Source organism: Lissotriton helveticus, chromosome 9 (genome assembly GCF_964261635.1).
Source record: "Lissotriton helveticus chromosome 9, aLisHel1.1, whole genome shotgun sequence".
NCBI classification, from domain to species: domain Eukaryota; kingdom Metazoa; phylum Chordata; class Amphibia; order Caudata; family Salamandridae; genus Lissotriton; species Lissotriton helveticus.
The window spans coordinates 1,000,166,447-1,000,181,670 of record NC_136070.1 but is presented as its reverse complement, the minus strand read 5'-3'; the positions used below and the strand labels follow the sequence as shown (position 1 = coordinate 1,000,181,670).

Sequence of the window (15,224 nt, the reverse complement as noted above, 5' to 3'; positions counted from 1 at the left end):
ACAGGCTTAGGAAACATCAGATCTTCTACAGAAAAAGTTGCATTAATATTCCAGTTAGCAGTTAAACTTCCTTCTACCTCAACGGAAACCTTATCTAGGACTTAAACCTCAGTACCACTTCTTGAATAAGATGCCACTTTTCAGTACCCTGACTTGCCATCTTCTAATGGCTCTCTTTACTCGAGTCTGCATTACTGTTTTCTTCCAATTGTTATTTGATGGATGGAGGAGAATTGAACATTTGTTCGGCCCCACTTTGCACGTTGTTTCATTCTGAGTATCGAGTAGTCTGTTAGCATGTTTCTGAGTTGAGACAATAACATCTGAACACTTTTGATGGGAAAGTAGCATGAAAGGAAAGCCTCATCTATAAGTTACCATTTACCTTTTGCAGAAGGGTGTGATTTCTTAAATTGCTGTCCTTTGTTGCAGCAAACTAATGAAACTTTGTAAAAATGCTTAGTTCTGGAAGGATTCATTGATGGAATTATGACTGTGTTTCTGCGCACTACCCAGATTCTTTTTTGTTATGGCAGAAAAGCACCCTTGTGGCAATGCCTGGGTCAAGTCATCTCTTTGTCTGACAGCTTCGGAACTTTGCACTTGATCCAGTAAGATAGTGGGCTCCACCTAAAGTTCCAAGAAACGTTCCTTGGAATAATCTTCCAAATCTTTTGATAGTATTGCTGTTGGTATTCGTGGAATTCTAATATTGTGGGGGAAAACTCGGTTTCCCCACTTCGTGCAGCCCACTCTACAGCTGGAATAATTCTTGAAGGATTAATTCCAAATCCTCTTTGTAGAGTGGTCTTTCTCTGTCAACCCCCACATTACTTCTTTACATTCTGCTTTCCCTTTTCTACATAATCATTTGAGAAACGTAAATCCTTTATGCCACCCTTTGTGCTTTCGCTTACTTAGAACATATTGCGTTACCACAGGGTATTTTGGAAAAATAATGAGTTTTTCTATGGACTGAGAGGAGTCAAAGACCCAGCGCTCGTCGAAGACAGCCAACGCAAAAGGTTTTGTTTTTTTTCCGTTTTTTTTTACAATTTATTTTCGTTTTTAAGTCTGGGAACATATAAACATACATTAAATCTATAAACACATAGTAAAACACATACATCTGTGCATCTGCTACCTCCACGAAAACTAATACATTTCGTTTACATTAAATTGCCATCTAAATTTCAACTTAAAAGGCAACAATCTATAGGTTATATGTCTGTGTTGCCTCCGGTACGCCATTATATAATTCAGTCGTCTTTTTATTTTGCCAGGGTTTGTTTTGGAGTGACCCTAAGTGCAGTCTCCAATAGTTGCTCTTTATTTAAAAAAACATCTGTTTTATAATTATTTGTCTATGAATTGTGAACTCAAAGCAGTTCCAATCGATTTATATTGAGAAGATTCTTGCGCTCACTAAGACTTTTTCTTATCCCTCAACCCTGCTACCTCATGAAAAAAACAAGTGCATTTTACATTACTCCCAATAAAGTGCAATCCTATAGCAGTTTCAGTTCAGGCCAGTAAGAATTCCCCCAGGTTTTGATATTTTTTCCTGCACCTGTTTGCATTGCATATGCCGTCTCTTTTTTTCCCTGCCCTCATCATTTTGGTTCTGCAATCACTGAAACTGGGATTATTTCGGTCTTCTAGTGTAGTGTTGTAAAATATTTGCCACAACTATAGCTACATAGAAGATATATTTTTCTGTAAGCGAGAGATCAACCAGTGTGGGTGAATATCCCTGAAGTACAACGATCGGATTCATTAATATTTTTGGGTTGAGTTTCTCCATCATGTTTTTATAAATCTCAATGCAGAACTGGGTTATCTGTGGGCACAGCCAGTGCAGAACATTTATAGTACTGCAGATTTATCTCTTGATAAAGTTTGTTAAAAAATGGAGGTGTTCTATAAACAAAAAGTTTGTCCAAAAAACTGCATCCTCCTGTATTTACTCATCCTATAATTGAAAAATGTAATTAATTTCTTTCTATGCACTCACTGATAACTTAACCTGGGTTTCTGTTTTACATTTTCCAGCTATTTTCCCCCCAAATATCAGGTTTCATGTTTTGTAACCATCACTTGTAACATTGCCCCAATCTTATCTCTTTTGGTTCTTCCGGTAAGCTATTTGCGATCTCCTCCTTATCATAAATATCCTCCACATCCATATTTGATAAATATGGTCTTATTTTGCTATACGACCACCAAAGCTCTTTTTTCACTTTAACCATTTCTTGTATACTTAACCTGGGTGGCCACGCACCCACCATTTAACACAAAATTGCATTTTTTTTTTTAGGCAACCAGCTTATCCCAGATTGGTCCTCCAGCGATCTGGGACTAATACATTTCTACAGACAAGGCCCAATTTCATTACCCACCAAGTCTCTTCACGCTGGGTTAGTGAATTTCCATAAATGTAGCAAACTTGCCAATCACCAATTTGTATCTTCATCCTAGTATACCAATTATGGCGATACAATCTTTTTATAGTTTATGCAACAAAAACATGACCAGATAGGTTATTACTGATTACTTGTGTATGAGCTTAGACAAGCAATTCTAAGTTCATGTGATTTATTTCACATCACTTGTAACTTATTTCATGCACATGTAGATTAAGACATTCATTAATGTCATAAGATGGGTAACACATCATTCAGTATGCCATGCTTATGAAAACATAACAAAAATCAACAATACAAAGAAAACACACATTTCATGAACATAAAAGGAAACATAAATGCCAAAGTGTCCTACAAATGTCCTACAAACAGCCAGTCCATGTTTAACACACAAATAACACGCAGACCATTGACAGTTCAGGAAGTCCTGCCAGTGTGTAGGGCAAAGGGCTACACAGTTGTCATGAGGGTTGTCTGCTCACTGGGAAAAAAATTATTTTGACCAATTCCCATACAGCACCCCCAAAGATCATTCGCCTTTGCCCAGATGTCAACGCGTTTCAAACCCTGAATGGTTCTAGGGTTCTCATCAGGACTCGGACTGATGATCAGTAACTACAAAACAAAAAAATGACAAAAAAATAAAATTGGGGATCCCTGTTTCTAGGTTACAAGAATGCGGACTGTTCCAAATAGAAATTACCTGTTTTTGTGGGTGCCCAGACGCTTGTATGTCGTGGCGCCAACAATGAAACTGTTCCTTATTTAAGGAAGCTGTGGGGACAAAAGCAGATTATGGAAACAACAATGGAGGAGTGTGGTACACGCAGGGTTGAATGAAACAAATATGAAATTAGAGGATCGTACCTTGTACGTGTCTCTGGGGTTATTTACAATGTCCATAATGTGGTCATACAAACAAAGGGCTGCACTCGTAAGGAAAGCTTCAAAGTATTTCTTTTTAAGAGGTTCCCTGTAGTAGACAAAACCCGCCTTTAGTAATGCCAATGGAGGCCTGTACAGTTCGAACAAGCTATTTGAAAAGACAAACAAAGGGACGGGCTCTTCGCGCTAATCTGTAAAAATTAGCCCACAGGGTCCATACTGTATTGCGCGGGGCACTCACACATCCATAAAGCGGTTGCGCTTCCAAAAAGGTGGTTGAGCAACAACTCGATTGGGGAGGGGCCTGCAAGTCGTACATATATCTGCAAAACATGCTCGTCTCTGTAGTTTAAGCTTGTGAGTGGGTGATTTCAGAGAGTTCATTAAGCCCACGGTTAGCAGTATCAAATTTCATTATCAAAAAGACCTTTCGTGCTAGCTGGATCACCGGGTCACCACCCCTGGGTGATGTTTTGATGGCTGCCAATACTGTCCACTTGGAGTCGTGTTGTGTGTGATTCATCGCGACGAAATGGTCCACCAATGGAGCGGTGGCTGCCTTGTTTTTCAGCCTGGAGCAATGTTGCACTATGCGTTGTCGCACCTCTTGACTTGTTTTACAGATGTACACTTTTTTGCAAGGGCAAATAATGGCGTATTCAACTTTTTTCGAATTACAATTTGTAAAGTCGTTATGATGCCATTATTTATGTCCATCGGTAAATAGCGTTCCTGCTATCGTGGAACCACACACAGAATATATGCCACATTTATGGTGGCCTTGTACTGGTTGGAGGTTTAACATACTGCGCAGGTTTTCTTTTTTTGTGGCGAGCAAAGCAGAGCTGATAATTTGTTGCCCAATGCTGTGATTCTTCTTCAGAGCAAACAGTGGTGGGCCAATTCCAAGGATGGCGCCATCAATCAAGTACCAGTTGTTACAAATAATCTTCTTCATAGACTGAAGATGGGGTCCAAATGTAGACACGCAGACAATGCGTTGCGTAGGTGGTTTGAACTTCTTCGTCAAAAGATGTTCCCTCTGTGTCCACCAGGCTCTCTTTAATGAATGACTCAAAAGCTTGCAAGGGTAACGACTCTCCATGAGTTTCTTGACCAGGACTTCTGAGTGGAGTTTAAAGTCTTCTTTTCTGGAGCAGTTGCGCATAATTCTTAAAAACTGCCCATATGGCAAATTGTTTTTAAGACTCCTAGGGTGATAACTCTGGAAGTGGAGGGCATTGTTCTTGTCTGTGGGTTTTGTGTGAAGGGTAGTTATTAATCTGTTGGTCGTTGATTTGACTTCTATGTCTAGGAATGCCAAGCTTTTAGTGCTGTACTTTAGGTTGAGGTCAGGGCTGTGGTTGTTAAGCCATTCTTGGAACTCCTTCAACACTGATACTGGACCTTTCCAGATGCACCACCCGTTGTCGATTTACGTGAACCATTGTTTAATGTGGGCACTGTATGGGTTAGTTTAAGGCACAAATCGTTGTTCATATTGGGCCATATATAACACAGCCATTCCCTTTTATTTGCACGAAGAATTTGTCTGAAAATTTAAAGAAATTCGGGTGTAGTGCAAATGAGGCAAGCTTCAAGATGAATTCTGTAGGAACCCAATGTGGCCTGGGTCTTGATTCTAGATAAACTTCAATGGCAACGTGCCCATCTTGCTGTGGAATTTGTGTATGCCAGGATGCTACGATTATTGTCACTAGAATGTGAGTGTCATGGTCAAAAGGAAAACCATTGATTTTGTTAATAAAAGCCATGGTGTCACGTAAATAGGTCGGAACCGCTGGCAGAAATGGTTTTAGAAACACGTCCGCAAACTAGGACACTGGTTCCAGTATGGAATCTCACCCGAAACGATGGGACGGCTGGGAGGATTTGATGCAGCTTTATGGACCTTGGGTAAGAAGTACAATTAAGGTATTCAAGGTTGTTTCTTAATCAAATACTCCGATTCTTTTGGTCTGAGGATCCCTTGTTCAGTTGCTTGTGTAACTGCCATCAGAACTTCATGCATGATCTCTTTAGAGGGGTCCTGTGAAATACGCCAGTTCCATTGTTGGTTGTACACATGCCTTCTGCCTTCTGTCTGGTAGGCGTCTTTGGACCATAAGACAACAGCCCCGCCCTTGTCCGCTGGCTTATTAACTGTGGCTTGTTGGTTTCTTAGTGTCTTTATGGCTTCTTTGTGGGCCTGCAAGATGTTTCGTTTTATATTTACTCACTTCTTTTCAAGGGCATTGAGGGATGCTAGTATAGTGTGTTCAAAAGAGATAATGTCCCTGGGAATACTGTGAGGAGAAGGGCAAAAACTGGATGTATTGCATAATCCTGACACTTCAAGTTGCATGTTGTTTTTTCTGTCCATGAAATATGCTCTTAGTCGGATCTTGCGGAATAATTCCATGATTTCCATTTTGACTTTCGTGAAATCCATAGTAACCCTAGGTACAAAGGAGCGCCCAAGTTCTAGGACCTCAATTTCTTCCTTGGATAAAGATCTGTTACTAAGGTTAATTTTGGGTGATTTGTTTATGACTTGTAGTGCTGTCTCCACATTGTCATCTCCCATTGTTGGGGCTTGTATCTGCCTCGGGGCTTCTGTTGGCCTACTCCTAAAAAGGCCTCTTTTTTTGGTTCCTGTTGGAAGGACCTTCCTCTGGGTCTGAGTCCCCTGTGGATTCAGACAAGGTATCCGAAATTGTGAGAAACCTCCTTTTCGATCTTCCTTGATACCCCGACAAAAACCTCGTAGAATCTGATCTTGTATAAAAATCGCCCTTGAGATAAGGGTATACTGTCTCAATGTTAAAAGATTTTTATCCTTTTCAAATTTGTTAATCTTGAAGTTAATTGTGTGATCTTTGAACTTTGCTATCTCCTTAGCGATCTTGTCTAGTAAGGTCTTAGCCTCGGAATCCTTATGGCTGTCTTTAATCGCTTGAAGTTGCTCTTCAATTTCTCCTGCTTCCTTATTACAAATTCTTTGTGCCGTCTCGATTGCGTGAACCATCAAATCCCTGCTACACTTGGTGCTGATGTAACTGAATCCTTTCTTGTATTAATAGTCGTCAATGAAAATCACTGGGACATTCTTGACTTGGAGGCCCCAGGGGATGGTGCCGGCTTTGAGATGTTTCACTAGGAAATGTCTGTGTAGCTCCGTCATCACGTGTTTTTTTTAAGTCTGATTAATTTGTCGCCCACTCTTAGCGCATGCTATCCTGTGACCAGGGGAAGCTCTGCGCGGTATACAGGACTAAGTGAGCCTGATAGCCTGTCAATATCGTCTCCGTACACAGATAACAACAATTTTTGCTGAGAAAAGGAATAACTTGAAAATCCACAAGCCCCTCATTGCCAAACACAAGCTGCACCTAATCTCCCAGATCCAAATATTTTTCCCTAACGTCTGAATCGCATCCTGTATCACCCAGGGGCCAAGCATACCATCTGTGTCACACCCATCAGTCCAAGTGAAGAACACCTCTCACTTCTTACAGATACCAGCAGTGTTAAGAAATCAGTATAACTGAAATAACCCTTATAGACAAAAAATAAGCTTGAGGTGCCAGCCCTGTATCACTCCCAGGGCCCAAGTGCACCATCTTTGTAAAGGCCAGTGATCCACATGACAAAAAATATTCACCTTCCTAGAGTGCTGACTGTAGAAAAAGGTGACCTCCGCGCGAACGCCTAGGAGACCATACTCAGTTCAGACATATAAAATAGGTAGGTAACATGCCAGATTTCTGTCAGTGGCAGAGCGCTCAGGTTACATTTTTGCTCTTCTTTCTAGTTTGCCGTATGCTGGGACTAAGGATCTGATATAGTCACTTACCCATTGTGACGGCATCTTCAGGACTGACCTTCGCCCCGCAGATTCAGCAAAACTTCCAATTAATTGCAGTGTCGGCTCACCTTCTTTGCTGCACATTTGTAAATACGTCCGCGTGGGGTCCTCTTCTTTCGGCTGCAGTCTGGTGCGGGGTACCAATCACTCCTGGCTGACTCACCAGAATGTTGCTCGAATATGAATTTACCTTGAAAAAACTAAAGAAGCATTTGCAAAAACCGGGAAAGTTGGTTTAATTAAACGCTTCAGCCAGTAGTACAGTTACAGAAGCTGGTTTGAAAACGGTCCCAAAGTACAATCCAGTTGAACAAGGTTTTAAACATTTGTCTTGGTGTTATAAAATGTTTCTGTCAATCCTTTTTAGGGCTCGCCTGCTGATGCGCATAGCGCATAGCTGGCGAAGCTCTATAGTGGCCTATCCAGGGTTTAACCAAGCACGATTCGACTGGCGATTCCTTCCAGTGCATGTGCTTTTTAGGTCATTGCGCAAGCGCAAGCCCTAAAAAGCGCGTGCACAATGCCACCAGCCGCCTGCCTGCCTGCCTCGCATTATCACATCAAAGGCAGCCCAGCCTCCCTCAAGCTTCTCAGCGTGCGCTCTGCCTCAGGCCGGCATTTCTCCTCCCCTAATTATTCACGGCCGGCCGGCCGTACTTTCAGTCACCTTTTATGCTCTTTGATGCTTGTTTTAATTAACTTTCAACTTAAGCGCTACATAAAATACTCAAAATCAAGGAATAAAATTACTACTGTCATTCATGGGAAGAGACAGCAATATTAATATAGAATAGCTGATGTAGTATCAGATTTTTCACATTTTAAGTAACCAGCTCAATTGCATCCAAAAACGGTTAAAATTTCAACTTCATAATTAAAACATAAAGGTGCCGTCTAGTGTTTACAATTATTAACATTTAATGCTGGTTGCGCCACTAAAATATTACTTTGCAATAAAGTAACAAATGAGCCAGGCAGTGTCCTCTTCCCGTTGGTTCCTCTATTCACTTTCCGTTCGAAGCTGCAAACATGGAGTACTGTTTGCTGAGAGTGAGACTGGACTCTTAAATGACAGCAGGAGGCCTATTTGGAAAAAAAATGCCCTATCGCAGATTGTTAAAGACTTTGCTTCTCAGTGCCACTCCAGCCTGCAGTAAATAATATCATTGCGCTGTTCGGTGAACCCTTCGGAGGTGTCGGTGTGTGTGTGCAATCTCCGTGTAAAACTCCTACACAGCTGGAATTTGCTTTAAGTAAACTCATTTCTTCGAGTTAGGGGGTAAACAAAAGATACAGTACATAGTCTGTAGCCATGGGCAGCATTCCTATATGCCACAGTTGCATGTCGATCTCTCGACAATGAGCTGAGCTCGTAAAAAAAACACTTCCCCCCCCCCCCGTCTCTTTGCACACCGGTCATAAAAACAAAGCCCTTTCCACTGCCCTTCCACCACCTACAGGGCACGGAGAGGCACACAGTCCAGTCCAACAGAGCAGAAAACAGCACTGGAGGTGCCTTCACTAGGACACCATGGGTACCGGTGGACAGCAGCCTCTCGCAGGCTGTTACTGGCCAGTTCCAAGCAGCTTCCACCTCTCTCTCTCTAAAGGCTTGCAGAAATCCCGTACCCTGCCCAGGGAGCTGACAGAGGGCGTAGTATAAAATTGTGCACCAGTTGCAGGGTACAGGAGTAACTGGAGTTACTGTCAGTCCCTTCCTCGGGCACTCAACCTCTGGGGCTCCAACAACATCATGGCCCCTGTGCAACTGGAGACCAGCGGCATCCTCCACTCCTCTGCCACCTCCTCTGGGTTCCGTCATGGCTGCTGGAAGCACCGGCTACAGGATGAGCACCCTAATAGATTTTCTCCTGCAAACAACTTACCAAGATATTACGGTGCTTTCTGATCTGTAAGTATTTCAGAACCCAAGTTCTATATCTTCAGATGCCACTGCACCATTTTATTTTATTTCTTTGTTACACATTTTCCCATTCTGTACCATACTCGTTTTGCCACTGCACCATTTTATTTTATTTCTTTGTTACACATTTTCCCATTCTGTACCATACTCGTTTTACCTTTCCACTTAACTCTCCCTGCCCCGCCGGGAAGCACGTTTAGCCTAACATTACTTAAATTTGACTGAAGTCTATCAATCTGATGTAAAACAATCATGACAAAGTAAAGAGCAGCAACTGAATAAAAGAGCTTTACACAGTTGCACAAATACAAACAAAAACATATCTAGTTACTTCCAATTTTGGCAAGTAAAAGTGATGGGGTGTGGTACTAAGAGTTAAAGTTAGTTGCTCACCAGGGTATGCTGGCTTTTAAAATTCTGGTCTTCTGGTTCCGAAGTGGACATGTTAGAGACTTTAGTGAGGCGGGCTGGTTTTATTCTACAATTAACCCCTGGAGTTATTGGTGGTGTTTGCAGTCGGGTATCACAGAACAGCTTTTTAAACTTTAATTAACCTATGCTCACTATTGGCCTAGTTTCTAAAACGAATAATGGAGGAGGCTGATGGCTGCAGAATTTGCTGGTGGGATGGCAATGGGAAACTTTAATACACACCATGAAACAACGCCACCAAGGGACAGATGTATTTAGTTGAATTCACAAAGTCTCATAGGTGGCCTTATATGCTCACAGTCATGCCATGTGTATCTCTACTCACTTCTCTAAGTGATAAAAGCCCCAATACAAAATGTATTTAGGCAACGCAGAGGAAACCAAGACAGATTTGGTTATTGTGCCAATCTAATGCTTCAAGGTAAATGACAGCACAATTGCATTTAGCTTTCAATTGCGTCTCCCCCGTTCACCCTTTCCTCTCATCCCCTTTGTCTCTGTGCATCGCTCTTCTGTCTCTGTTCCCCTGCAGACGTTTCTTCCGCCCCCTTAGCTCTCTCTCCCCCTCACCCTCACTTACCCTCTCACCCTCACACACACTTACCCTCTCACCCTCACACCCTCACACCCTCACCCACCCTCACTTACCCTCTCACCCTCACACAACCTCCCTCACTTACCCTCTCACCCTCCCTCACTTACCCTCTCACCCTCACACAACCTCCCTCACTTACCCTCTCACCCTCCCTCACTTACCCCCTCACCCTCACACTCCCTCTCACCCCCTCCCTCCCATCCCCTCACCCTCCCTCCCATCCCCTCACCCTCCCTCCCATCCCCTCACCCACCCCCTCACCCCCTCACCCACCCTCTCACCCTCCCGCACCCTCTCACCCTCACCCTCTCACCCTCTCACCCTCACACAACCTCCCTCGCTTACCCTCTCACCCTCACACAACCTCCCTCACTTACCCTCTCACCCTCCCTCAATTACCCTCTCACCGTCACACACCCTCCCTCCCATCCCCTCACCCTCCCATCCCCTCACCCTCCCTCCCATCCCCTCACCCTCACCCACCCCCTCACCCCCCTCCCATCCCCTCACCCTCCCCTCACCCACCCTCTCACCCTCACACACCCTCATCCTCACCCTCTCGCCCGTACCCACCCGCTCACCCTTACCCACCCCCTCACCCTTACCCACCCCCTCACCCTTACCCACCCCCTCACCCTTACCCACCCCCTCACACACCCCCTCACACACCCCCTCACCCTCACACACACCCTCACCCTCACACACACCCTCACCCTCACACACACCCTCACCCACCCCCTCACCCTCACACACCCCCTCACCCACCCCCTCCCACACCCCCTCACCCTCACACACACCCTCACCCACCCCCTCACCCACCCCCTCACCCTCACACACCCCCTCCCCCTCACACACCCCCTCCCCCTCACCCTCCCCCTCCCCCACCCCCTCACCCTCCCCCTCCCCCTCACACACACCCTCACCCTCACACACCCTCCCCCTCACACACCCCCTCACCCTCCCCCTCCCCCTCACACACCCCCTAACCCTCACACACCCTCACCCTCACACACCCTCACCCTCACACACCCTCACCCTCACACCCCCTCATCCTCACCCTCACACCCCCTCATCCTCACACACCCTCATCCTCACACACCCTCATCCTCACCCTCACACACAGCATCACTCAGCGCAACCACAGCATCACTCAGCACAACCACAGCATCACTGGTTCAAATATGTTCTTTCAATGTTTCAAACTGTTTTCAAGCTTTCACGCTTTATTACAAATCCCAAAAAGATGTGAATATTTCACTTCTGTTCTTGGATTTTCGTCACAATAAAAAACACTGAATATAATCTTCACAAAAGTTATTTACAAAAATTTAAGCTATTGCCATTACAAATTAAATAAATTATTTAAGTATTAATTATTTAAAAAAATTAAAAGCCATTATTATTTGTAATATCAATACATCTAAGTCACGTAAATACAAAACATGTTGCATTACAAATGCTTTAGAGTGTCACATTTGCGAAAGTTATAACTATTGGCATTGTAAATGACAAAGCTATTAATTTAGCTATTTTAAAAAATAACACATAAATAAAATAAAAAACATTTATAAGACCAATAGCTCAAACTTTCCTAATGCGAGCCCTATTGCATTTCCAATGCTTGTTTGGTGAAGAATGTGGGCCTAGTCTTTGGACTCATAAATATGGCCCCTGATAGCAAATGCAGGTGGGCATCGACATTGCAAGGACACAATGGAGGCCGGTGGGTAACGTTTCCAGATGTCTGGCATGAATGGCGCATGATCACTGCGAGTACTGTGTTTGCTCTGTGCTGATTGGCTCTATGTTCCTAACTTCATGTGGCATCTGACTTTATGGTGTTTTGGGAATGCGCGCACCACTCTGGCCATGTGTGCTTTATTGGGGCCAGTCTCCCTGGACCATTGTGGTGTCGCTGCACTTATATGTAGGATTGATTTGAGTTTCCTGTTTGTGCTTTTGTCTGCTGGCTACGTGCCACCTCACCTGTGACCTGCCTGACCACGTATTTCTGAGTCTAGCTTCACAGACCGTCCATGACGGGTGAATTCGATAATAGAGATGCAATTTCGTTCTTATATATAAATTTATCACTATTAATATTGACATCCACTTTTTCACTGTTAACATTTGCGTTGATGTATTTAAAGCGTAACTAAGGCCTAGTTTACTGTAAGCCAGGAAAACATTAAAACAAATCATATTGATTTTGTTTAATTTGCTATAGCTCCATGTTAATAAAGATATATAATTCAGGTATGGAATAATTTCCACCATCACTAGGAACACGAACAAGTTTGGCTGTGGATTTGAAGCGAATATAGGACGATTTTTCGCATGCCATAAGAACGCGGTTGTTACAACGACTGCGTTATTTTGCATACCGTTACAACGTAAGTCGGAACAATGACTTGCTTTTAATGTACAATTCCAACTCCAGTTTGTGTGGACACTAGGGAATGTGTTAGATTTTAAATCCACCACCTTCTGCCCCCCAACGCAAGTAGATGTTCCGACTTGCGTTGTAACGGTATGCGAAATAACAGCGTGGTCGTTGTAACAACCGCATTCTTATGGCATACGTTATTTAGCATACAAACTAATCCCTGTTTACCTTTTGAAGCATACATGAGATGTACCATAGTGGATCAAACCGGGAGTTGGGCCTGACTGTGAAAGTTGCTTTGGGAAGTTAGCTTTAAATCTTCTTCTACAGAGCGGACAAACATTTATCTGTTGCTTCATAGCACTGTATTTCTTGTTTTCTCAAAGCTTCATGTCTAATTTGACTTTATCTCCACAGGTTTCTCATGTGTTTAGCCATTACAGCAGTGGAGTCCGTTACGTGAAGTTCCTCCACAGAGGGAAAGATACACAATTCTGGGCTGGACACTATGGTGCTCGCATAACCAACTCCTCTGTCACTGTGAAGATGCATAGATGACGGTGTAGCTGCTGAGGCACAGTAACTGCAGACGAGACCGTACTTTGGAGTACCCATGGTTTGGCCTTTGTAACAGGGGCTAAAGGAAGAGCTGCCAGTGAGTAGGCTGCAATTCTTGTTCAAATGTTTCAGGCAGCAAGTTTTAGAATGATAAAGTGCCTTCCAAGGCGAGGGAACAATAAGATTCCACAAAGCAGTCATGAGCGTTGTAGCTCTACTTACAGCTTAATGGTCTAAAGCAGTGGTTCTTAACCTGTGACTTCTGTGGGCCCCCACTTAATCATTACTGGAACCCAGGGACACCCACTGTTTCATTATTGAAATCCAGGAGCCCCCACTGAATCATTACCGGAAGCAGGGGGCCCAACCTAAGCATTTTTGATGATGAGAACCACAAAGCAATACACAAGTGGAAGATGGATATGACAACCACCCACATTTTCTACAGAGGGAACGACCAGTCACTGGCTGATGGGGATGAGCAGTATTTCTGTTGTTGTGACTGCTGGGATGATGAAAAAGGCTTTTTTAAATCCTAGAGGAGCTGACAAACCCCTCTAATGTATTATTGAGAGTGACTACCTTATATAATGCTTGTGTACAGTTTACTTTTGTGGAAAAAAGAAGATTAGGAAGCACATTAAATTGGCCTCTTCATTCAAGATGATCCTGTAAAAGAATTGCTACCTACACGTTCCTCTTTTGGACAGTGGTGCACTTGAAAAGAGAATCTGCACAGTGAAGTTGGGCTTCTCATTGGTCTCTTGCTGTCCTTCTGGATATAATTTTGATGCCCATGAGCATTCTTTTGAATGAGTTCTTCGACAAGAGCCTGGCCTCTTTTAAGGCTGTTAGAACTCTACCTCTAACAGAAGAAACTGGGTCTGGACCCAGAGGTTTAAAAAAAATTCTATTTTGCTTTTGCTCTTCGTGGATATCAGATGTTACCATGTTTACATTTACAATGCGGTACATTAGAACATGTTCATTACAAAGAATATGTGTGTGTGTATATTACATTTATATTTACACCCACACACACATATATATATATATATATATATATATATATATATATATATATATATATATTCACAGGAAAAAACAAAGGTTACATACAGAAACTTTATAGTAAGGAAGTGGAATAAAAAAACTTCCCCCCAAAAAAACAAAGGTTACAGGGTCATTCTAGTTAGGCTCAGGTTTCACTCATACAAAACCAGTGAAATTCAGCAGTTCTAGTTAGCTGAGCTAACTATAGCTCGCTCCATCACAATGCACTGCTTATGACGGCACATATTACATCACTCATGACATGGTCAGTGACATCACTGATGACCTCTCAGATGACATCACTGATGACACCACTGATATTATCCAGTGTCTGTTTTTAAAAAGTTAATGAGTGTTGAATATGTATTCACCAAGGTGTATTAGTGAATCCATGGGGTGTATGAGTGCCTGTATGGATGATTAAGTAGGTGTGTGACTGACTGTAAATGTGAGTGATTAGAGGTCTTAGTGAATGTATGGATAAGTGACTGGTTGTATGAATGTCTTTCAGTCTGTCAGTTGGTGTGTAAGTGGCTGTATGGGTGTGTGAGTGAATACAAAAGTGGCGGTATGGGTGAGTGATTGGTTTTCTGAGTACCTGTATGGTTGTCTGTGGGTGGATGAGGGTGTGTGTGACTGCCTGTATGGATCAGTGAGTGGGTGAGTCAGTTACTGTATGGGTTAGTGAATGCATATGTGAGGGGCTGTTGGGGTGTGTGAGTGTATGGCTGTGTGGGTGAGTGAGTGGATATGTTAGTGGTATACGGGTGAGTAACTGGGCATATGAAATGTAGTATAGGTGAGTGATTGGGTATTTAGGTGACTGTGGGTGAGAATGTGAGAGTGGCTGTATGGGTGAGTGTGTGCTTGTGTCACTGACGGCATAGATGAGTGAGTACGAGTTAGTATCTGTATAAGTAAGTGTGTGTGTGTGTGTAATTGTTTGGGTGAGTAAGTGGCAGTGTGATTGGCTGTATAGATGAGTTAGTAGGTGTGTGAGTGGCTCTATGGGTAACTGGCTCAGTGTGTGAGTGGCTGTATGAGTGGATATGTCAGCGGCTGTGTTAGTGAATGAGTGGCTGTATGGGTGAGTGAGTGGA

General features: G+C 43.2%; 1 protein-coding gene across 2 annotated transcripts in view; it reads left to right on the top strand.

The window, feature by feature from the left end:
* FBXO27 (F-box protein 27) overlaps positions 1-14,115 on the top strand; it is a 282,101-nt gene extending 267,986 nt beyond the window's left edge. For both annotated transcript variants that reach the window (XM_078661312.1, XM_078661313.1), the window contains one exon: positions 12,931-14,115. In XM_078661312.1, the coding sequence (XP_078517438.1) occupies positions 12,931-13,071 (141 nt within the window). In that variant the 3' untranslated portion in view covers positions 13,072-14,115. The remainder of the gene's footprint in view (positions 1-12,930) is intronic.
* Positions 14,116-15,224: the final 1,109 nt, after the last annotated feature.